This window comes from Pogona vitticeps, chromosome 2 (assembly GCF_051106095.1).
Source record: "Pogona vitticeps strain Pit_001003342236 chromosome 2, PviZW2.1, whole genome shotgun sequence".
In the NCBI taxonomy this organism is placed as follows: Eukaryota; Metazoa; Chordata; class Lepidosauria; order Squamata; family Agamidae; genus Pogona; species Pogona vitticeps.
In genome coordinates, this window is record NC_135784.1 from 183,453,619 (window position 1) to 183,472,585 (window position 18,967).

At 44.1% G+C, this 18,967-nt stretch overlaps 1 protein-coding gene across 2 annotated transcripts in view; it reads right to left on the reverse strand.

Annotated features, from left to right (window-relative positions):
* LOC110070232 (A.superbus venom factor 1) overlaps positions 1-18,967 on the reverse strand; it is a 124,942-nt gene that overhangs the window by 18,959 nt on the left and 87,016 nt on the right. For both annotated transcript variants that reach the window (XM_072991548.2, XM_072991549.2), the window contains exons 29-31: positions 17,790-17,953; positions 16,856-17,014; positions 10,330-10,480 (exon numbers count right to left, since the gene is read on the reverse strand). In XM_072991548.2, coding sequence (XP_072847649.2) covers positions 10,330-10,480; positions 16,856-17,014; positions 17,790-17,953 — 474 coding nt within the window. The remainder of the gene's footprint in view (positions 1-10,329; positions 10,481-16,855; positions 17,015-17,789; positions 17,954-18,967) is intronic.

Here is an 18,967-nt window from a genome sequence, read left to right on the forward strand (position 1 = left end):
ACAGTGAGCTGTGGCCGGCAGATGATCTTTGGCTCCTTCTGGGCGTAGGCACGATGGTCTGGTGCGGTCCCAGGGGCAGCTCCGGCCTGAAAGCTCTCTCTCCCCCTAGGCCAGGTGGTTGATGTTGAGAGGGGGTGAGGCAGCCAGGAGCAGCAGGCCGCAAGGCCTGTAACCACAGAGGGAGATCCAGTAGGGGCCCAACCACAGACTCACTGCCTCTCACACAGTGAGCTATGGCCGGCAGATGATCTTTGGCTCCTTCTGGGCGTAGGCACGATGGTCTGGTGCGGTCCCAGGGGCAGCTCCGGCCTGAAAGCTCTCTCTCCCCCTAGGCCAGGTGGTTGATGTTGAGAGGGGGTGAGGCAGCCAGGAGCAGCAGGCCGCAAGGCCTGTAACCACAGAGGGAGATCCAGTAGGGGCCCAACCACAGACTCACTGCCTCTCACACAGTGAGCTATGGCCGGCAGATGATCTTTGGCTCCTTCTGGGTGTAGGCACGATGGTCTGGTGCGGTCCTTCCGCAAGCAGACAAAGACCTTTCTTTTCAGGTAAGCCTTGCCTCAGTAACCAGCTACCTGTGTGTGAATTCTAGATAGATTATTATGCATTACTGTTTGACTGGATTTTTAGTACTACTTGTGCTTTTCATTTTTGTGTTTTCCACTTCTCAGAGTGATGTTTTGAAAATTTTTGTATACTTATTGATCTTTACCTTAATATTGCCTGCTAATGTCAGCTCCACTGCTGAGCACGCTTCGGCAGCGAGGAGCTTCATTGCTGCCCTCCCAGGATATCGCGAGACACTGGAGTCTTACTGACATGACATAGGTGTGCCCTATTTAAAGAGTGCTCCCCCCTCCCATTGGCCTCTTTCGAGGCTTGCAATTGAGATAGATAGAAGGGTGTGCTGCTTCGAGGATACCCTATGATGCTGTTTCAAAGCCTGCTCTGGATTTGGAAGGGGAATTGCATCAGTGTCCCCACAGTTTGAAAAGATCATGTATTTATCATCGGGTTTAATTAAAAGAGAGTGGAACAAGATTTTTTACTATAAATTTTTTTAAAAGGAAAAGAAAAGGCACATTAAAGGAATCCATGTTCTAGTTCAACTCTTAAGTTGAATTGATATCACACACACACACACACACACACACACACACACACACACACACACACACACACATCCATAAGCAGTAAGGATAATAAATACAAAATGTTTTCTAAATTACATACAAAATCAATCCATAAAATATAATAAAATAAAATACATTATTATAGATAGGAGTGAGTAAAAAGAAAGAGGAGGAAAAGGAATTGAACGGGAAGACGGGGGAGAGCTTTAGGTGGCAGTTTACTCCCCCCATTCAGAAACCTATTGGAGCCATTTAAAGCCCTTGATTTTGTCTTGCAGCCCCCACTCAGATGAGGAGACCTGGCCAATATGGAAGCAACTGCAGGCAAAAATTATGGCCCTTGAGAAAGGGCAGTCCAAAGGTGAGCATTTAGGAGCCTCACTGCTCAGTCAGGGAAACTAAGAGCCATAAAAGGATGAAGCTTAAAGCCCTGGTAGAAGATTTAATGTCTCGCTTTGCTGCTTTAGAGGCTGATCAGCAGGCTACACCAGGGACATCACAAAGAGCTCCAGATCCAGTCATGGCAACACTTCAGTGCCAAAGCGATGAGGAAGACCTTGGGGTGGTGATGTTGGAGGAAGCATGTCCATCTGCAGCATATCATGGATGTCAGGGCCACCGACATAGTTCCAGGGTTACATTCCCAGCACCACTTGATGTAACAGCTGGGGTTGGGATTTGGAACTACCCATCAGTGCCTGACACGGAATACAATTTAGTCCCTTAAAGGCTTTGCCCTTTGGTGATTACGCCATGCAATTAGGAGACCATCTCGTTCCGGGCACTACGCAGAAAATATGGAGAGGAAAAATACATAGATTTATTCAAGCTCCTTAACAGAAAAGTGGATAGCAAGGAGTTGGAAAAAGAGGATGAGAAGGAGAAAGAGAGGTGTAGGAAGCACAGACCGGAGAGGACCTGGAGCAACTGCCAGGCTTTGTAATCTATTTCAGTTTAGTAGTAAAGGCCCAGCCTCAGAGGGCACAGTCAGTGGTTCAATACCTTGACTTGATTTACAGAGCTTACATGAATTTTGCTGGGCATGCATGGCTTCTTTACGATGATCCATTCTGTATGAGAAGTGTGATAGAGCTGAATTTGCACTGGAATGAGTCCCCACCAGGACTTTGGCTACAGTTTTTGACACCTGCCAGACCAAATACAGATGATAGGTTTGACAGTGGGCATCTTATTCACAAGGCTGGCCAGAATTTGACTCCCCCTGCTGGCATGGGGGCAGGCGGTTCCACCCCACCTGCTCTGTGGGACTTCAATTTGAAAGGCACATGCTTGTGTAAATCCTGCAAATACAGGCATGAATGCTCAGCGTGCAGGGGCCAGCACCCCAGCACAATGTGTTTTAGAGCACGACAGACTGACAATAAGGAGGCCAGTGGCAACAGGAAGGCAAATGGAGGAGGAGGCCACTCTGCTAAAGCAACCCAGCCCAATTAGGTTGAGGTGTTGGAAGCCTGGCTACAGGATTATCCAAGAAAGATAGATGTGGCATACCTGCTAGGTGTTTTTAAGGACAGTTTTAGGATCTCAGCTGTTGGAGAAAGCAGGGCGTTCTTTGCCCAGAACCTAAAGTCGGTCAAAGGGATGGAGGACATAGTTTTTAAAAAATTGACAAAGAAGTCAGGGAAGGCCAGGTGCTAAGTCCTTTCAAGCACCCCCCCAATGGATAATTTATGGGTTTCCCCACTAGGGGTACTACTCAAAAACAGTCAAGGCCAATTCAGGCTTATTCACCATTTGTTGTATCCGGGGGGAGAGTCAGTAAATGACGCCATTCCCACTTAATTGTGCATAGTGCAGTACACTGCATTCAACAAGGCAGTGCACATGGGTCATAGGTGCACCATTGAGGCGGAGCTTGTGAAATGTGACATTAAATCAGCTTTTTGTATTCTCCCAGTTCATCCCCAAGATTTTGACTTGTTGGGTTTTCATTTTCATGGTTTTTACTACATAGATTGAGCTCTGCCTATGGGTTGTTCCATCTCCTGTGCTGCGTTTGAGCGTTTCAGCTCGTTCTTGGAGTGGAAGCTGAGATGTAGGGTAGGACTTAGAGGCACAGCTCATTATTTATTTATTTATTTGATTTATATCCCACCCATCTGGTATAATTATACCACTCTGAGCGGCTGACAACAGAACAAATACAATTAAAACAAGATGAATCCATGAACATCCATTATTAACAAACATACTAAAATAATAAATGATAGATAAGAAAAAGAAAAAGTTAAATTAAATAAATTAAATTAACTTAAATGCTGGTAGGAGGGAAGGCCTGGACATAAAGCCATGTTTTTAGTTGGATTTTGAATGTACCCAGCGTAGGGGCCGTGTGAATCTCAGGAGAGAGATTGTTCCAGAGGCGAGGAGCCACCGCCGAGAAGGCCGGTTTCGAGTCATTTCCCTCCGGGCCTCCCTCGGCGTGAGACTCCTCAGCCTCACCTCCTGGCTCACGCGGGTGATCCAGGTAGATCTTGGTGGGGGAAGGCGTTCCGCCAAGTATCGAGGTCCCAAACCGTTTAGGGCCTTATAAGTGAGCATTAAAACTTTGAATTCGATACGGAAATGAATGGGCAGCCAATGCAATCTGGCCAGTATAGGAGTAATATGATGGTATTTCCTCCCTCCCGTAAGGAGTCTGGCTGCTGCGTTCTGCACCATCTGGAGTTTCTGTATCAACCTCAAAGGCAGCCCCACGTAGAGCGCGTTGCAGTGGTCTAATCTTGAGATTACGAGCGCGTGCACCAAGGTAGTGAGAGCCCCCGTGTCGAGGTAGGGCCGCAGCCAGGCAATCCGCCAAAGATGGAAAAAGGCGGAGCGGACAACCGATGCCACCTGTGTTTCCATGGTGAGCGCCGGGTCCAGATGTATGCCCAAGCTGGGGACCCCACTCGCTGGAGCCAGGGCCGCCCCCCCAAAGGAGAGAGAGCCACCCAAGCCACCAACCACGGGCCCCCCCACCCTCAGAACTTCCGTCTTGGGCGGGTTCAGCCTCAGACCGTTCTCCTGCATCCATTCCAGTACAGTCCCCAGGCAGCGCTGAAGGGACAGGACGGCATCACCTGCGGTTGGAAAAAAGGAGATGTAGAGGTGAGTGTCATCAGCATACTGGTGACACATCGCTCCACACCGTCTGATGACCCCAGCTAGCGGCCTCATATAGATGTTAAACAGCATTGGGGAGATAATCGAACCCTGCGGGACCCCACAATTGGAGCTCCACGGGGCCGAGACACCCTCCCCAAGCTGGACTCTCTGGGGACGATCCTCCAAGAAGGAGCGGAGCCAGGCTAACGCCAAGCCACCGATTCCCAGCTCGGAGAGCCTCCCCAGGAGGATACCGTGGTCGACGGTATCAAAGGCCGCCGAAATATCGAGGAGGACCAACAGAGACATTTTGCCCCTGTCAGCCTCCCTCAGCAGGTCATCGTACAGGGCAACCAATGCTGTCTCTGTACCGTGACGCGGCCTGAAGCCCGACTGGAATGGATCCAGGGCATCTGTTTCATCCAGGAGTGCCTGAAGCTGATCTGCCACCACCCTCTCCACCACTTTGCTCATGAAACATTGGCGACGGGCCTATAATTGCCAATTTCGTCCGCCGCCAAATTAGGTTTCTTTCTTATGGGCCTAATGAGTGTGTCCTTGAGGGCAGGTGGAAACCTGCCCTCAAGGAAAGACCCATTTATTATTGCAGTGGCGCATTCCGTTGTTTTTGGCCTGGCTGCTTTGATTAGCCAGGCCGGGCAAGGGTCCAAGGAGGAGGTGGCGGCCCGACAGCGGTCAAGCACCCTGGCCACAGAATCGGGCATTACTGGCTGAAAGGAGTCGAAAATGACCGGGCAAGACGGCGCGCTGGACATCTCAGCTCGACTCGCTGCGTTCAAAAAAGGAGAGAGCTCCCGGCGGATGGCCTCCACTTTAGATTTAAAGAATGCTGCAAATTGGTCCGGTGAAAGACTAGCGGGAGGCCCATCTCCCGGACCAACTCCGGATAGGTCGCGCACTATGCGGAAAAGCTCCGCCTGCTGGTTGGATGCTTCACTTATCCGGTTAGCGAAGAATGATCTACATGCAGCCTTCACCTTGTTGAGGTAAAGGTTAGTTGCGACCTTAACAGCTATCCAGTTATAATCCGTCGGATTCTTCCTCCATCTGCACTCTAGCCTTCTTCTTATTCGCTTCATCGCTCGAAGTTCCTGGTTGAACCAGGGGGCCGGGCGAGTTCTGCGCCGGAGAGGGCGTTTGGGTGCGATCGTGTCTATGGCCCTGGTGGCAGCAGTGGACCAGCTGTCAACCAGGGCATCGACAGGAGCGCCAGCCAGGTCATCTGTAATCCCTCTCATGGCATCCTGGAATCCATCCGGATCCAGTAGCCTTTGAGGGCGAACCATAGAAATAGGTCCCTGCTCCCTGCTAGGGGAGAGAGCCATTGAGAGGTTACATTTTACCAGATGGTGATCTGTCCATGACAGGGGGACTGACACAAGGTCAGTCACCCCCAGACCACACTCACTGCAATTGGTGGAAAAAACCAGGTCCAGTGTATGGCCACCCACATGGGTGGGGCCGATGACATGTTGGGACATGTTCAAGGAAGCCATGGTTTCCAGGAACTCAAGAGCTGGCCCGGTAACCTCTGCCTCCGCATGCACGTTGTAGTCACCCAAGAGCAAAAGCCTCGGGGATCCCAACAGTGCCACGGAGACAAAGTCAGCCAGCTCCGGAAGGGAAGTGGCTGGGCCGCAGGGGGCACGGTAGCCCAGCAAAATCCCAATTCCATCCCTGGCCCCTATCGACACGTGAAGTGCCTCTAGACCCGGCCTTACCACCGAGGAGCGCAAACAATGGCAACTCCCCCCCCGTCCTTCCAGTCTACCCTGGTGCTGGACATCATAACCGGGCGGGCAGATGAGAGCCGGGGAGGGCCACCCTCCCCGTTGAGCCACGTCTTGGTTATGCATGCCAGGTCTGCATCCTCCTCCAGGATAAGATCTTGAATCACCTGGGACTTGTTGGATACAGACCTGGCATTCAACAGGACCAGGGTTAGAGTGGAAGGCTGGCTGAACTGGCTACCTCGATATTGAGGGTTGGTCACGGCCTCAGAACAGTGAACAGCCTTCAGACATCTGTTCACTGTTCTACTAACACGAGCAGAGACTGGACCCCCGCCATATCGCCCTCTACCCATAACCACCCGGATGTTAAAAGGCCCCTCGCTGGGCAAGCAGGCCTCCCACTCCATGGCAGACTAAACAAAAAAGGAAAGGAAAAAGAAAGAAAAAAATATATAGTAAAAACAAAAATAAGAGCAAGCACTAAATAATATAACAACTTAACAAAATACACACAGTACGTTATAACAGGAAATCATGAACATAATACAAAATAAATTAATTTAAATTAAAAATATAACAAAATAACAAAAGCATTCCCCCCCCCCATCTAGTCCAAGTCCGTCCTCTACCACCTCGCAGCCTTATCCTTCCGAAATGTACTGGTCTTGATGTTCTCAATGGTGTTAACAAATTTTCGCAGGTTGTTTGTATTGATGTTAGACCCGAAAGAAGTGCCAGAGTGAGGGTGTTACTCACGAGTTGCGTCAGAGTAAAAAGGACAGGCAGCGTCGAGAGCAGCAAGGTCCAAGTAAAAAGATAGTTAGTCCCTGTTTCCCCCTTTTCCCTTCCTTGAGAGGATGGCCAGGAGTTTTTACAATTAATCCAGGAAGGGTAGGGTGGGCAGTCCGAGGCTGGGGAAGAAGCTGTCCGCAGGGAGCCCAACATGGCGACCGCCCAGCAAGTTAGCTCTCTCTTAGATCGTCGGGATCTTCCTTTCGCCACCTCACCGCAGACAGACCACCTCTCCACCACAGCAACCCGGGACGGAGCGAAGACGGTCAGGGGAGGGCAGGCGCCAAGCTGCCAGAAGCCGGTTTTTCTCCTCCAGGAAGGGCTCCTTGTTTAGCCGAGCCAGCGAGCCTGTTCCCCGGCACAGCAGGCGCCAAGCTGCCAGAAGCCGGTTTTTCTCCTCCAGGAAGGGCTCCTTGTTTAGCCGAGCCAGCAAGCCCGTTCCCTGGCACAGCTCCCAGGCAATCGTAGGACCCAGGTCTGCCGGAGCACGAAAGCGCCCGAACGCCACCTCGCGCGGGCAGCGGGCTCCCGAGCGTTCAAGCTCCGCAGAAGCCGGGAGGCTCAGATCGAGCTTCAACCCGGCCTCCGCGATTGAGCTCTGGCCCCAGCCCCGCGATCCCGCACTTGATCTGGCAGCCAGCAATCGGAGGGCGAGGAGAGGGAGAGGGAGCAGAAGAGGGGGGGAGAAAGAAGAGGAAAAAAGAGAAAAGAAAAAAAGAACACAAGACGCGAACCGGTGCGGCGGAGGTAAGCGCTAGCCATCCGCCACCGGCGCCATCTTGTGCAACTGAATAAATAAATAAATTATTTAGATGATTATCTTTTTTTGTGGTGAAAGTAACTCCGGGCAAGGTAGATTCATATTAGAATAATTTCAAGCAATGGCAGGAGAACTGGGATAACCCTTAGCAGAGGAGAAAACGGAGGGTCCCTCCACTTCTTTGACCTTTTTGGGTATAGAACTAGATACACAAATACAAGCTTGCAGACTACCAGACAAGAAACGGGGCAAGCTTAAGATTCGGATTGGTTGTATGTTAGGTAAGAAGAAAATTTCACCCAAGAAGCTGCAAGAAATAGAAGGAAATCTGAACTTTGCATGTAGGATAGTGGTGCACATTACTGAGATTATGTGATGACATGTGGTGGGTCCATTGCCCATTTCATAGGACTCGGGTGACAGCCAGCATGAAACAGGACTTGCAGGTGTAGACCCAGTTTTTGGAAGGGTTTAACAGAGTCTCCTTTTGGAGATCCGAGTTGAAACTCAGGGCTGATTTCCAGGTCCAGACCAATGCAGTAGGCTCTTTAGGCTTTGGAATTTATTTTATGGGAAGATGGTGTGCAAAAGTATAGCCAAAAGAGTAGCATGAGGAAGAGATTACCCAGAATCTAACGTTCCTGGAATTTTTCCCCCCATAGTAGGTGCATTATGGTTGTGGGCAAACAAATGGGCTAACTCCATCATGTGCTTTTGGTGTGACAACTTGACAGTAGTTTACAACCTCACTTTGCATTCTGAATGTATGATGACCCTAGTATGCACATTTACATTGCATACTTTAACATTCAACTTTCTAATTCAAGCGAAGCATATCCCTGGCCTTGACAACACCTTAGCAGATGCCCTATCCCACCACAGATTGGTCAGTTCAGAGAATTAGGCACTTCCTAGAGGTTTGGCAAATTGGCAGGATGATGCAGAAAGAGCTATAGGGCATTGGCCCCGAGGACACGGAAAGGGTATGCGGCACTGAGTATAGAATTCCAGAAGTTTAGAAGCCTAGTAGATTTGGAGCTTATATGGCCCACTCCAGTCGAACACCTGCAACAGTTCATAGTCTATCTGCACAAGAAAGGGCTGTCACCAGGTTCCATCCAGGGCAGAATGTCTGCATTAGCTTTTCACGCCAAAGTATAGGGATATCAGGACCACACCTCTGACTTCTGCATTCGGAAGATGATTAAGGGATGGAACAAAGAAAGGGGTCGGGTTCAAGATACAAGGGCATCCATTTTCCCAGCATTGTTGGAAAATTTTTTGCCAACAATGGCAGTTTCTATGCAAGGATGAGTATGAGGCAACATTATTTAGGACAGTGCCATTACTGACATTTTTGGGGCACTGAGAGTGAGCAAAGTGGTGGCAGCAGGAAAGGGTGATGCGTCTACGATTGCTTTACAAAGGCATGATGTTAGGTTAGATGATAATAACGTTAGGATTCATATCTATAGATCCAAGACTGATCAGCGTAGCACAGGGGTAACGACAACGCAAAAGGATATTTTTCAAATACACTCAAGCTGGGCTGCCTTGATACCTTTAGAAGGGCTGGTGCTGGATCTCATATGGGTAGAGGTGGTCCAGCAGGTATTTGAGTCCCAAGCCACATAGGACTTTAAAAATATAACCAACACCTTGAAAACTACTGTCAACCAATGCAGCTAGCCCAAAATAGGTGTATCATAACAGCAAGCACCCATTAATAGTCTCACTGCCGCACGTTGTACCAATTGTAGCTTCTGAGTTGTTTTCAAAGGCAGCCCCAGATACAGTGAATTGCAGTCATCTAATCTTGAGGTTTTGAGTTGCATGGATCAGCATGGCCCTATCAGCCTTATTTAAGGAAAGAGAAAGTTTCCAAACCAGAGAGATTTGATAAATTGCTCACCTGGCTATAAATTCCACCTGTTTCTCTAGGAGGAACATGAGGTCTGATAAGACACTTAGATTCCTTCCTTGGTTCACAACCGGGGGATGGGGTGGGGGAGAGGTTCTCCATCAAACATTAGACAAGTGACAACTGAATTTGTCAGTTGTCAAGTGAATAGCATCACTACCATCTTGCCTGGATTCAGCTCCAGTTTGGTGATCTTCAGACATTTGACCATAACCTGCCACATGAATTGATGCACTTTCGCATGGTGGAAAGAGCCTGGAAAAGTACTTTTTGCATGACAGCTCCAGGACCCCATCCATCAGCCTGGCCACATTTCCTGGGCAGCTTCTGTGTCTGTCCAGACTGGTGGACGCTCAAAAGGTGTCACATCCTTTGCATTCTTTTTCGTGTTCTCGTGAAAAAGGAGTATGGGCATTTAGATATTTCTCGCCATTCCCCTAGCTCCCTTTTTTGTTTCCTCAGCCTTTTAAGCATTCCTTTCTCTTCTGTTTCTGCCCATTCTCAACTAGCTTTTAAAAAGTGAGTTTGCACCATTCTAACATACCTGTTCACCCAGTTAATTTCGTATATTCATTTATTTAAACAGAAAAAAACAAAGCCACTCCATGATAGGATCTCAAGATGCCCATCCCTTAAATAGTTTTAACTGGATCTTTTTCAATATCAGACTAATATCCTAGCCCACAATTCTGCAAGATAGCAGATATTCACCTCTATCCTCTACCTCTATCTCTAAAATTTTAAAAGCACTGTAGCCAATCCTTAGGAATTATGCTGAGGTTACATAAGAGAATAAAATCCAGGCCTTCTGTCAGAACCTGGAATTTCTATGAAACCTAGGAAGTCATTGCTTGAACTTACTCAACTGAAGAGTTTCAACAGTGACGTTAAGATTGAATTTCTTGCACGGAACTGTATTTTCTTGCATCATGGCATTGTACACTGTCAGAACCGTCATTGTCGCTTTTCCTTGGCCTGATGCTTCCACGGTGAAATTTTGATTGAGCTTAGTCTGAAAAGTAAACAGAATCAGTGCATACCCTTTGCTTGAATGTTCTTTTTGTTTCTTTGCTTTATTCATTGTTACTACAGTTCTATTTTTTATAAAATTACTATTTACTTTAAAAGTGCCACTATTTACCACTAATACCACTCTGGGTTGGTTTTTTTAGATGTTCTTTAGGAGAGTGGTGGTTGCTGTCAGTGAAGATGGCAGCATAGAAGGCTAACTCGGCTCTAAGCTGGAAAATAACAGACAAATGAATGTGAATATTTGTAATCAGGAAAGGGAAACACTTTGAGCTGGATAGATATGGGAAAATCAAAGAAGATACCAGAAGTAAATACACTTGAATTCACCACAGATGAGGAGGATCAAAGGGATCCAACCAGGATATTGGAGGAGCTGGAGAGCAAAAAGGAGCCATATGATAAGAAAATGGAAAAGGGGCAGAAAAAATCTAATGAAGCTAATGACGAGATGAAGCTGCTTATAAAACAATTAAGAAAAGACTTAGAGAATCATATCAAGTGTCTGATCATGCCCCTAAAACAAACTGTCTTAGAGGCTAAATCAAGCATAAGTAAAGTAGAACTGCTGATACTGTTTTTGAGATGCCACAAAGTCAACAATCCAGAAATGATGAGTTGGAAAATGAGATTTGGTAATTAAGGGACAGACAGTTGGCCCACGAAAAGAGACAAAAACATCAAAATTTTCCCCTGAGATTTTTTAAGGAGATTAAGAAGGAGAGGCCGGTGGTATGAAACAAATAGTTTTAACTGGATCCAAAAACTGTCTGAATTGAGAGATAACAAGGAGAAACCTGGACAGAGTCTATATTTGGACAAACTGGACAAAAACAAAAATCATGGAAAAGAGATATAATTATGAGATTTGCTTCATATGCAGTGAAAGCAGACATGTTTTGTGCTCTAAATAATATCCAGGAATTGGCATTCGAAGGTGAGAAAAAAGAATTGTTCCAAGATCTCACCCCTGAGACGATAGAGAGATTTAAACAATGACAAAAGTACACACCGATTCTTCAAGAGAGGGAAATCTATGTGAAGCGGTGATGGCCTCAATGATGATAAGTGGAGCAGAATCAGTTAAGCATAGAGGAACAAGACAAGACTGGCAGTTAAGATTAGAGAAAATGATAACATTTCTGGCATGGCAACCAGCAAAACACGACATAAAATTAACTTATTCGCTGATGATATGTTCTATTTTTGGAAAATCCATTGAAAAGCATAGAAGTACTGAGACAAATACTGTAAACCAGCATACAGGACTAAAAAATGAATTACCAAAAATCTAAATTGTTATGTATAAACTTTCCTATAGTAGAACAAAATAAAATTAGTGTAATGTCAAATTTAGATTCATGTTATAATAGTTTTAGATATTTAGGGATCTGGTTAGCAAAAAACATAAATCAATTAGTATATAGTTGTTATAAGGCTATATTTGCAACTATAAGATAAAAAAATAAAGAAATGGGAAAAACTAAATTTATCCTTATTAGGAAGAATAGGAACAGTAAAAGCCTATATTTTATCAAAATTATTATTTCTGTTTCAAAATATACCCCTACAACCAGAAATGAAAAAGATAAAACTATGGCCAAAAAAGGGGGGGCAGTTTATTGCAGGAAAAGGAAGAACAAAATGATTCATAAATTCTATAAAATATAGACCAGGCATAAAAGGAGGATTAGCAATACTGCATTCAATAAAATATTATGACGCTTTTCAAATAGCTGAAGTAGTTAACTTTATAAAGGAAAATGAGAACCCTGAATGGGTTCAAATGGAAAAGGAAGGGAAAGCAAACCTCCTCTAATTATATACATCTAGTTGCTGAGAAATGGGACTCAATTACAGAACCCTTTTGCTATCAAAGTAATGAGAACATGAAGAAAAAAAATATGGAAATTCTTGTCCCTCTAATATCCCTCTTATGTCCTTGTTTAAAGCACCCACAGTTACAATCTTAGTCTAAAACCCTTTGGTTTAATCTTTGGAAGGAAATAGGAATCCCAAGTATCAACTTTATCCCTGACACCCAATTTATAATTTTCAGATCATGTTGCTGTTTTGCTGCTATCCATTGTTTGAATTCCATTAGAAATGTAGTAGAAGAAGTAGCTGCTGTAGTAGAATAACCCTTCAGAGAGATTTTTTTTCATTAACTACAGCAATAGGATCATAGTGTCCACTGCCTATTTTGACTGATGTTGAAGCATAATAGTTTTGCCCTTCTTTGGTTGCTGCAAACTGACAAATAATTTAAAAGACGTTCAGAATCACTTCATCCTTGAAGGGTAGAACATATTTCTGTGCCTTGCCTTTTCAACCTGCCACAATTAACTAATTGTCTGTGTATGGGAAAACAGTCAAACCACAGATTCTGAGGTATGCCGCAACTGGTGCCATGCACTTTGTGAAGACTCCAGTCACTATAGAGAGACCAAAAGGGAGCAGATTGAACTTGAATATCTTGTTACCCATAGGTGGGATGGGAATTCTCCCCAAAACAGCTGGTGAATGGTCAGCTGCTGGTGGAGCTGGGGACGGGCTGGCTGAGCTCTTGTCTGGATTGGGGCGCTGCTGGAGAAGGACCCTGGCAGCATGCAAAGACTGGTGAGCTGGGGGTGGGCAGGAGATGGTGTTGGGGGGGCTTTATATGAAGCCTGATGAAGGGCTTCATGCCCATCTCTGTTTGCTACCCATTCAGCTAGTGCTGCAACAGAGTATGGTTTTCTACCAATCATGTCCATCTTGTAGCCCGTGCAACTGCTTGGCACTGCATTATGATGCTCTTTTGTTCTGTTTTGATCTAGTTTGGGAAGCCTCCACAATGATGGCATTGGATGGCAGAGTGGTGAACTGTGAGGTGCTGGTGACTGATGGCCCTTAGTTTTGTTTGGGTTCTGTTTAGTGTTTCTTTTCTTTGCCTGCCTGTGGATTTCTTTCTTTTCTCGGGTGTCAAAACTGAAGTCAGTTTTGTGGCTGATACAGGTGTGAACAGACTGTCCTCAATATTATTCGCTGCAGTTTGTTGCAGAGGTTCCATTTCTTATGGGTTGGATCATCCAAGGCCTTTGTCAATATTGTTTCAGACTTCCATGAAGATAGATTTTGATGATGTTTTGAAGACTGAAACCATTGAAACCAATGCTGTCTGTTGTTGTCACCAGTAAAGATCTTTCCCACAAGTACACTTTAAATCTAGACTGCTAGTTCTTGATTGATCGGTACATTTTTGGGAAATGTGCCAATTTTGAGTTTTATGCCCTTCACCCAAGCAATAAAGTGTCTTAAGAATGCCCATAGGTGAGCCGTATTTTATTAGTGCAAATGACACACTTCTTAAATGGGCCCATAGGGGCCATAAAAGACTGGAAGGCCTTGAAACATAACAAACGCTATTCATATGTGTATATATTTAGTGTAGGGATAAGACAACAAACAACTCACAGAAGATAACAAACAGGTCAAAGAGATAAGAACTATTAAGGAGAAGTAACTATATACTGGAAATTTTTGATGAGAAGGGCTCCAGAAGCTCCGAAGATGCTATCCAAGTGGCAGCGGAAAGGGAAATGAAGATTAAGGGTAGGGTGGGTCATATTCTCAGTGGAAACGCTGTGGCCTAACCATTTTTCAAGGATCTGGAATGTTTCAAAGATTCCCCCACAGGCACAGAAGGAACCCATTGGTGTGAATCACAGAGACCATGAAGAAAAAGCCACTTTTCTTGCTATCAGCATCATAAAGCAGCAGAGCCAGTGAATAATGGATTAAGTAGAAAAGAGGCTGTCGGAAAGTCCAAAATCTGTCCTGTATAAGTTTGATTACTTGGGTTATTTGAAAAGCTTCATAATATTTTAGTAGATGTGGTATTGCTAACCCCCCATTTCTACTTGGCCCATATTTTACTGTGTTTATAAATCACAGTACTTTTCTCTGCAATAAATTTTTCCAATATGTTTTGCCATTGTTTTATTTGTTTGTTCCAATTGTAGAGGGAAATTTTGAAATTGAAATAGAAGTTTTGGTAAGATATGAACTTTTACTATTGCAATTCTTCATAATAATGTTAGATTTATTTTTTCCCATTTTTTCCTTTATAGAACTAAATACTTTTTTATAGTTCCTATAGTCTAGTGGTCTTATATTTTTTGTTATCCAAATCCCCAGATATTTGAAACTTGAATAACATAGGTCTAAACCTGTTCTTTTCTTGGTTTCTTTTTGTTCTAGGGTGGTAGTACTTATACACAGCAATTTAGATTTATCATAATTAATTTTTAATACTGTATAATATTTGAATTTTTCCAATATTTGTTTCAATGTTTCTATACTTTCCATTGAGGACTCTAGGAATAAAAGTACTGTATATTGTCAGCATATAAATTAATTTCAAGTTGTTTATTTCTAACCATTATTCCTCAAATATTAATAGTTTTTCTAATAAGTGCCACGAGTAGCTCTATAGCCAGTGCAAATATTAATGGGGATAGGGGGTCTCCTTGTTCCTCTGTATAATTCAAAATTTTCAGATTCAATTCCATTTATTAATATTGAAGCCCTTGCCCCTTCATATAGCTTCTTTAGATTCCTGAATGGACTAGAATGGATAGAGAAGAACAAGGAAGGTCATTAGATGTACATTTATATAAAGAAAGAATTTTGACAAATGAGAAACAAACACAGAACCCTTTTACTAAAGAATTACTCCAGATATGGAGGAAATATATGAAAATCTTTGCTCCCCCTACATCTCCATTATGTCCTCTATTAGAACATCCTAAATTTAAATTTCAAGATAAATGCACACAATTTAAAATATGGAAAGAGAGAGAGGAATGTAGAGAATAAGATACTTGTTTATACAAGGAAAATCTACAGTATTAGAAGGAGCTCATTAGTGGAAGGACGCTCAGGACTTGTCCTTGCAAAGATTTCAAAATACAATATGGTGACTGGCTCTAATGGAAAAATGGCTCATAGCGTTAAACTCTATAGAGATGAAATACCAGTAAAACAGAACAAATGTAGAAGTATGGTATCCCTTGTTGGCCTCATGTGCAGGAGATCAAATGGAAAATGGGCTGAAATGCTAGCTAGATTGAATAACTATAGGATTAGAAGTAAAATATATATAATTGTGTAAACATTATTAATATACTATAGATAAGAAAATTACTGGAAGTGTAACTGTATATATAGGTAATTATTATTATTTTTCTTTTTCTTATGTGATCAGAGGATTGTAACTTATTTTTTAAATCACAAAATAATTTTTTTAAAAAGACCAAAATCTTTGAAATAACACAAAAGATAAGAAATAAAGAGAAGATAGATTTAAAAGCCTAAGTGAAACAGACTTCTCCAAGAAGGTGATAAAAATGGAGAAAGACCTGCTGCTGGCTAAGGAAAACAAAGACAGCTCAGGCAGAGGTTCCTGAACGAAAGCAAGGTAAACCTGGCTGCCACAATGCTCCCAGCAGCTTTTCTTGCAAGATCAGGAAGGTATTTTGGGGCTTGTGGGTCTGATGGCTAAGAGCAGGTTCAGTTCATGGCTTCCTCTGTCCTCCAGTGGGCTGGTTTTTGTCCTACTGGTTTTAATTCTTAGACTGTTTTGAAATGTTTTGAAAATGGTTGTTGGAGGTTTTTTGGGCTGTTTGGCCGTGTTCTAACGGACCAGTCCCACACACTACACCAGAACACGGAGTTTTAGCTCCGGTCCTCTGAAGATGCCGTCCACAGAGACTGGCAAAATATTAGGAAGAAAAAACTTCCAGAACACGGCCAAACAGCCTGAAAAACCTACAACAACAATCGGATCCCGGCTGTGAAAGCCTTCGAGAACACATTGTTTTGAAAATGTTTTAACTGTTTCAAAGTGTTCAGATCACAAAAATATTATTTTACCCCTGCTCCCTCAGATTTGCCACGATAGGACATACATAGGATACATTGATAGTTAAGCAAAGCAGGTGCCGATCTATGGCATGGAAAAAAGGAGGCGCTATAACATGACACTAGCCTGATTAAGATGTTCTGTTCATTCTCACACTATTATTTTTCATGTGAAGAGACCCATGAGTAAGTGGAAGGGACTAACCTGCTCCTTTCCCCCATTCATTCCCATTCCCTCTGTCCCTGAACACTTGAGCAGAACTACTAAATGTTTACACAATATATAGCAGTTTTGGCTTTCACACATGTTTCTGATTGTTGGTTTCACAGAGCCTTGTGTCAAGTCTTACCCATCTTCAGTCCTTGTAGTTAGTGAATGAGACCTAAAAACACAGAGCATCTATTTTTTTCCAAAGTGAAAAATAACAGGGGTTTGCTCAAAGAAATGCTGTACCTCTGTTGTTCGGGCCAGGAGAGCAGAACTGTAGTTAATCCTGTAACGAATTGGTCCACTGCGCTCTGACAACTGAACAGAAACATCCAAGTTCAGGTCCTTATGAGTAGGAACGTCGATTTCATACTGAGCAAGTGCTTGGAATACCATGATGGTCGCCTAGAATGGGAAGAAAAGGATGAAGTCTGTCAGTTTGCCTTGAATGGGAAATCTAGATAGGGACTTAGGAACTGGAAATCTGGTGACAAGACGTTACTAGAGAAATGATGTGGCCCCTTATTTTGGCAGCAGGCATGTTCAATACATGTACGCCAGTACAGATCTGGTGCTCCCTGAAGGAAACATAGACAATGTGGGTGGATAACATGTATGTAGGCTCATACACCTTTAAACATCCATGCATTTGTGGCTGTTGGCGTATTTGTCGCTTCGTAAAAAGCCAATGTGGAGACACTGACAAATACAAAGTTTCACACATTTTTGATTTGTCGATTTGTCTATCCCCTTTTTGGGCCTCCTGTGCCATCTGAAGCCCGCTGCTGCCTATCAGAAGCTCTGAACAACCCTGGGAGAGACCTAAAGACTCCTGGATTGAAAGGGCAGGAAGCCAATAGCGCTGCTGAAAGGGCTGTGGGATGACTTGGAATGGCCTTTTGTCACTGAGGGACAGCATAAAAAACTGATGAAATTGCATCCTCTGCATCACTATGAAACCTAAAGGAACCCTGTTTTTTTTTCATCTCTGTCTTCTAATAGTTCCCACCATCAGGGTGAAGGGAAATATCCAGACAGACACAAATTTACCACCTCAGACAGCCAAAAGAAGGCAATAACGTAAACGACTGTTCGTTTTTCAGTAGCCTGACCTGAGAGACAACTCTTCAGAAGCCAATGCCTGAATTCTGTAGCAACGGACAGTAAAGGAAACACTCACCTGAGTTTGGCCATATGTTCCCCCATAATACTTCTGCGCTACCAGCCATTTGACTATGGGGCCAGTAGCCTCGAATTTCTTCATTTTCAATAAAGCCAGCAAGCCATAGGAGGTACCTTCGATGTTGTAGGTGTGAGCACCATTTTCTTCCCAACGATTCCCACCTAATTACCAGCAAAGAAATAGATCTTGACTATAGAGATCTTGAGGATGTAAGAGCTAATTATCTTAAGCCATGTAATTCCTAATGAATTCCTAATTTATATTATAAGATTGTCAATGTATTGTAATGCATAACAATACCATAACAATACAATACCGTACTGAAAACTGACTCATTTACTTCCTACCGACAAACCCTTCACTGGAGAAGCTTCTGTAATGCCATGGGATATAATTAAATTACACACACACACAGAGAGAATTTATAACGATAACAATTGTAAATGAGGACAAAACTTAGATTGCCATTTCTTGGTACCCAGCATACTTCAACCATTTCCTATCTAGTCCTTACAATTAATTTTTTAAAAATTGGCAAAGCCAAAGGAGCCTATAAGTTTACTGTATTTTAAGCAATGTTTTGAATAATGATCAATTGATCTACTAGGGGTTTAATCAGGGGAATAACATAATCTGAAGGGCCAGGTTTGTAATCTGAGTGTGCTCCTGGTGGACCCAGCCGTCTTGATGGAGAATCTGATCTTGGCTGTGGCTAGATCTGCCTTTTTTCAGCTGAGACAGATTGTTCACCTTTGGCCCTACCTGGATAGGTCTACTTTCATTACACTGGTTCATGCACTGGTAGTCTCTAAGACTGACTATTGCCGTGCTCTTTATGTGGGACTACCCTTGAAGATGGTTTAAAAGCTGCAGCATGTGCAAAAGGCAGTAGCCAGGCTGGTGTTGGAAGCAACAAGATATGATCATGTCTCCCTGGTTCAGGCCTATTTGCACTGGCTGCCAGTATGCTCCTGGGCCGTATGGAAGGTTTTAATGTTGACCTACACAGTCTTGAATGGATTGAGACTTTGCTACCTATCAGAGCATCTCTCCCTCAGATCTACCAGACTTTCCACCTGCACCTCCTAGTCCCAAATGCTGTGTGGCCAGTCCAAGCGAGGCGTGGAACTGAACCTTCTCAGTGGTGGCACTCTCTTTAGGGAATTTACTGCCAG